Below are 5,306 nucleotides of genomic sequence, written 5' to 3' on the forward strand. Positions count from 1 at the left end.
TAAGAGGTGGTAAGCAGAAGAGGGGGGGGGGGAAGGGAAGTCAGACAAGGAAAAAGAATTTGAGAGAGAAGGGGGTAGAAAAAGAGAGAGAGAGGATGAAATAGAGAAAGAGAGAGAAAGAAAGACATAAAGGTAGAAATACTTCACCTTTTGAATGATATAATCTGCAATGATTTTCTTGCGTTTGTCTGCCATTTTACTATCTGCCATGAATCTCATTATCTGTTAATGATAATTATATTACAATGATGTAGTAAGTTACATGTATTTTGATGAATCAGCAGTATATTCTTTAATTTATTTCAGTCATTTGACTGCAGCCATGCTGGAGCACCATGTGGTCGGTAAGCAAGCTACTTAGCACACAGCCACTCCTGCACTTATATATATATATATATGTATATATATATATATATATATATATATATATATATGGTAAAATTGATACAGTGAACTTACAGTTGGAAGTGGATAAATATTAGTTAGCTGTGTTATATTTAGTTATTTAATAATATAACTTAACCATGATATGTATAACTAGAGTACTCACTGTACTTCAAGATGTATCTAAATATGCTGCATATTTTAAAAATTAAAATTCAAAACTTTAAAAACGTTTGTATTAATGTGTTGTCGTGATTAGTAAAGCAAAATTAACAACACTTTTCTACATTTTCATTCAACTTTTAAACTTTAAAACAGTTTTTTAAATTTTTTTTTTCCATGTAAAGTGCACTAATGATTTTTAGGTTTCCATGAAAAGTGCTCAAGGAATTTTAAACTTTCCATGGAGAGCGAAGTATATTAGAAAATTTTAATATTTAGTGTAAAGTACATTAGTTATTTTTAAATATCTAAATAACGGAATAATAAAGTGCATTGATAAATTTTAACCATCTATACAGAGTGTGCAAATAATTTTAAACATTTCATGTAAAGTATCCAAGTAATTTTTAATTTTCCATGCTAAGTGGGCAAATATTTTTAACATTTCATATCAAGTGTGCAAGTAATTATTGACTTTCCATGCTAAGTGCGCTGATAATTTTTAACTGTCTATACAGAATGTGCAAATAATTTTTAACATTTCATGTAAAGTGTGCGAGTAATTTTTAACTTGCCATGCAAAGTTTGCAGATAATTTCTAACATTTCATGTAAAGTGTGCAAGTAATAATTGACTTTTCATGCAAAGTGTGCAAGTAATTATTGGCTTACCATGCAAAGTGCACTGATAATTTTTAATTCAGCTGTTTATGCAAAGCGCACTGGTAGTTTTTAACATTTCATGCAAAGTATGCTAGTAATATTTGTTTGATCACTTGTGTGTCACAAGATAAAAAAGATAGGGACACACAATGAGTGTTCAGAACAAACCAAGTGCTTAAACTTGTAAAATATTAAGTGCAGGGATGCTGGATCTACATAAGGGTTGGCTATAGACAAGGGGTCAAGCTGATGTAGGTATAAAAGAACAAAATATGAATGGAGAGTCGTGGGGCATCAAATCAATTTATAACATATTTATACATCATATTGAAGAAAATACAAAGATCTTGAAGAAAGAACAAAAAGGCACTCTGTTGGTTACGATGACAAGGGTTCCAGTTGGTCTGATCAATGGAACAGCCTGCTTGTGAAGTTAATGTGCAAGTGGCTGAGCACTCCACGGACATGTGTACCTTTAATGTAGTTCTCAAGGAGATTCAGCATAGTACAGAATGTGACAAAGCTAGCCCTTTGAATTACAGGTACAACTCATTTTTGAGTGCATTGGAGCAACATGAAATAAAGTGTCTTGCTCAAGGACACAATGCAGGAATTGAACTCATGACATTACAACTGTGAGTTGAATACCATAACCATTAAGCCATGCATGTTCACAAGATGTATATATATATATATATATATATATATATATATGTGTGTATATATATATACACACACACACATATATATATACATATATATACAAATATCGCAGGAAACCAGGGAGGATCTGGAAGGTAAAAGTTCATGTTTTTTTTTTTGCTGTATTTTCATACTCTGTTATTCTTTTACTTGTTTCAGTCATTTGACTGTGGCCATGCTGGAGCACCACCTTAAAGGGTTTTAGTCACAGAAATCGACCTCGGGACTTATTCTTTGTGAGCCTAATAATTATTCTATCAGTCTCTTTTGCTGAACTACTATGTCACAGGGATGTAAGCACACCAACACCGGTTGTCAAGCAATGGTGGGGTACAACAAACACAGACACAAAAACACATACATAAATACATACGCATGAATATATATGTATGTGTGTGTATATATATATATATATATATATATATATATATATGATGGGTTTCTCAGTTTCCATCTACCAAATCCACTGACAAGGCTTTGGTTGGCCCAAGGCTATAGTAGAAGACACTTGCTCAAGGTGCCATGCAGTGAGACTGAACCCAGAACCATGTGGTTAGGAAGCAAGGTTCTTACCACGCAGTCACACCTGATATCTTTATTCTCATATAAATATGTTATAAGTTTATCCAATACCTTGCGACTGCCTGCTCATATTTTTCTTTGTATTTTACCTACGTTTTTGTTAACATACTGACACACGGACAGACTGTTTCTTACCAGTTTGAATATTGAGAGAGCATGTTTCTTTGATATGTCATTGTTGAAAGTCAGGAAAGTTTCTTTGATGGGGATTGGTACAGCAGCCCAGTTTGCATTCTGCAAAGAGAAAAATTATATTTATTAACAAACTAAAGTTTAGTAAAATGTATGTGATAGTCACCCATATATCACTAGTTGTTGCTATTGCTGAGCCCCGACTGATGAGATCTCATATAGCAAATCTATCAGATCTATGTATAAGGAAGACAATCCAGTAGTGACCATCTAAACTGTTTTCTATTTTTTCAGATATAGTCTGTCTTGGACTACGTTGTTTCATGTGTCCTTCCTTTTCTTTAAGACTGTGGGATGATTTTGCTGCTATATTTAGCAGATTGAGCAGCTATGTATAAGCTTCCAGTTGCTGTTTTGTTATTATTTAACCACAGATAAACTTAAAGACATTCCAGTTGTGACCATCCCACCTTAGTTGTTTTAGATGTAATACCTCTACGACAACAGTGTTCAATGAGACTGTAAGATGTGATTTTGAGGTATATTAGATTGTTAATTTTAACATGTTGAATGACTATATAGAGAGATCCCCCCTCACTAATTTGTCATGTTATAAGTTAATACACTTATAAAGTACATGCTTGCGGTTAAGTTACAAGAACTACAAAAGGAAATATCATTAGTTCCAATTTTTCCCCAGTTGATTGTACTTTGAAGTGGATTTAGTTATAAACAGGATTAAAATATTCCAAGGAAAATTAATTGAAGATAAACGTTTTATGACATATTTTTTAATTTTAAATCCTCTGACTGCGAGTCCGCTGCCCTAACCACTGGGCCATTGTGCCTCCAGTTACTAACTTAGGTTAACCTTAATAACACTGAAATCATGGAACACTGTATTTTATGAAATATATATATATACCTTTGAATGGTTTTAGTAGTGCAACCCACCTGGTGATGAGCCATATCTTTCACAACCCACTTCTCAAAAATGGTTGTCCATGCCTGAATTAAACAGAATTAAATCTCAGACCCCCCTCCCCCCAGCAGTGGTTCTCAACTGGAGTCAATATGACCCCTGAATGTCCATATAAAATTTTTGGGACTTCACATAACAAAATAGTAAATTGGGGATCCACAATAATATTTTAAGGGCCCCTGAAAAACTTTGCTTTAGATGCATATATTTGTATGTATCACATACAGGTTTCTTTCTCCAACATTTTTCATAGTTTAACCTACATAAGTTAATGTGTGAAAAACAGAAGAGGAAATTTGAAAGAAGTTTCTATAAAACTAGTTTTAAAACATTGAATGGATATGGGGGTCCACCAGAATAAAATAATAATAAAAAAGGTCCATAGATAGAAAAAATGGTTAAGAATCCTTGCTCTACAGGGATCTTCATCAACAGGCATGTTGTCTGGTTGTAAAACTGACCTTGAAATATACCCTGACGTATTTAGTGAATGGGTGGGCATTGATGTCGGTCGGTAGTTGGTACTTCATGTCTATTGGTACCACAGTGCCAGCAACTGTAGTGATGTGTTGGTCAGCATGGACAGGATTGTTATCTGGAAATACAGTTTAATCGTGTGTTTATATATATACATACACATATATATATGAATAATAACAATAAATGGAGCAAAATGCATATAAGTAAAAGTTCCTTTAATTCCGACACATGTTTCAAAATATATGAGAGCTCTTCTACAAAGAAGTAAGGGCTGGTGGAATTCCACATGTATTCATCTTCAGGGAATCAACATATAAAAGCAAGACAAATACGAAATGATGAGGTAACTTACGAGCTAATATACATTCATGCATATATATATATATATATATATACATGAATGTATATTGCAAGACAGTCAAAACTATTTCACTCATTATATGCATATACTCCATTATTCTCCATATATGCACATGTATGGAGTAATAAAATGTGACACATAGATGATAAAAATCCTAAATAATAAAGAATACATAACCATGCACAGATGCATAAAATTTGTCACTGTCACATGCACACATTTACTATCATTACCCCCCCCCCCACATATTTGCAGTCATTACTCTCACACACTCACTATAATTACCCCTACATATGTATAGTCATTACCCTCAAATATTCAATATCATTACTCACATACATTCACTATTATTATCTCTACATATGCATAGTCGTAACACCCACATATTCATTATCATTACCCACCACAGATTCATTATCATTACCTATACAAATTTATTCATTTATAACTCAGTCACACCTACAGACTGAGGTACAAAAATACTTGTATGCATGCATATTATGCATACATACAAGCATAGATTTATACATTTTCTATAGACTTTTGTGAACAATAGCACTGTCAGTTGTAGGCATCCAATAAGCCAATCATAACTTCACAGCGTTTACAATGGTGAGGAGCACAAGGAAGTATCTATGCAGTCAGGTTGGTAAAAATGCTATTAGTAGTTTATGTTTGAAGGTACCAGTTTATCTGTTTTCTTACTGATATTTAAAAAAATATATGGAAAGCTTCTGCACAGTTTCCATCTACATTTCCCACTCACAAGGCATTGGTAACCAGAGGCTATTGTGAATTACCATTGTCATCATCCTCATATATATATATATATATATATATATATATATATATATATATA

General features: G+C 33.1%; 1 protein-coding gene across 4 annotated transcripts in view; it reads right to left on the bottom strand.

The window, feature by feature from the left end:
- LOC106881175 (unconventional myosin-XV) overlaps positions 1–5,306 on the bottom strand; it is a 324,434-nt gene that overhangs the window by 65,946 nt on the left and 253,182 nt on the right. For all 4 annotated transcript variants that reach the window (XM_052973940.1, XM_052973938.1, XM_052973939.1 and 1 more), the window contains 3 exons: positions 4,068–4,201; positions 2,628–2,726; positions 148–222 (listed from right to left, as the gene is read on the bottom strand). In XM_052973940.1, the coding sequence (XP_052829900.1) occupies positions 148–222; positions 2,628–2,726; positions 4,068–4,201 (308 nt within the window). The remainder of the gene's footprint in view (positions 1–147; positions 223–2,627; positions 2,727–4,067; positions 4,202–5,306) is intronic.

Source organism: Octopus bimaculoides, chromosome 17 (assembly GCF_001194135.2).
Source record: "Octopus bimaculoides isolate UCB-OBI-ISO-001 chromosome 17, ASM119413v2, whole genome shotgun sequence".
NCBI lineage: Eukaryota > Metazoa > Mollusca > Cephalopoda > Octopoda > Octopodidae > Octopus > Octopus bimaculoides.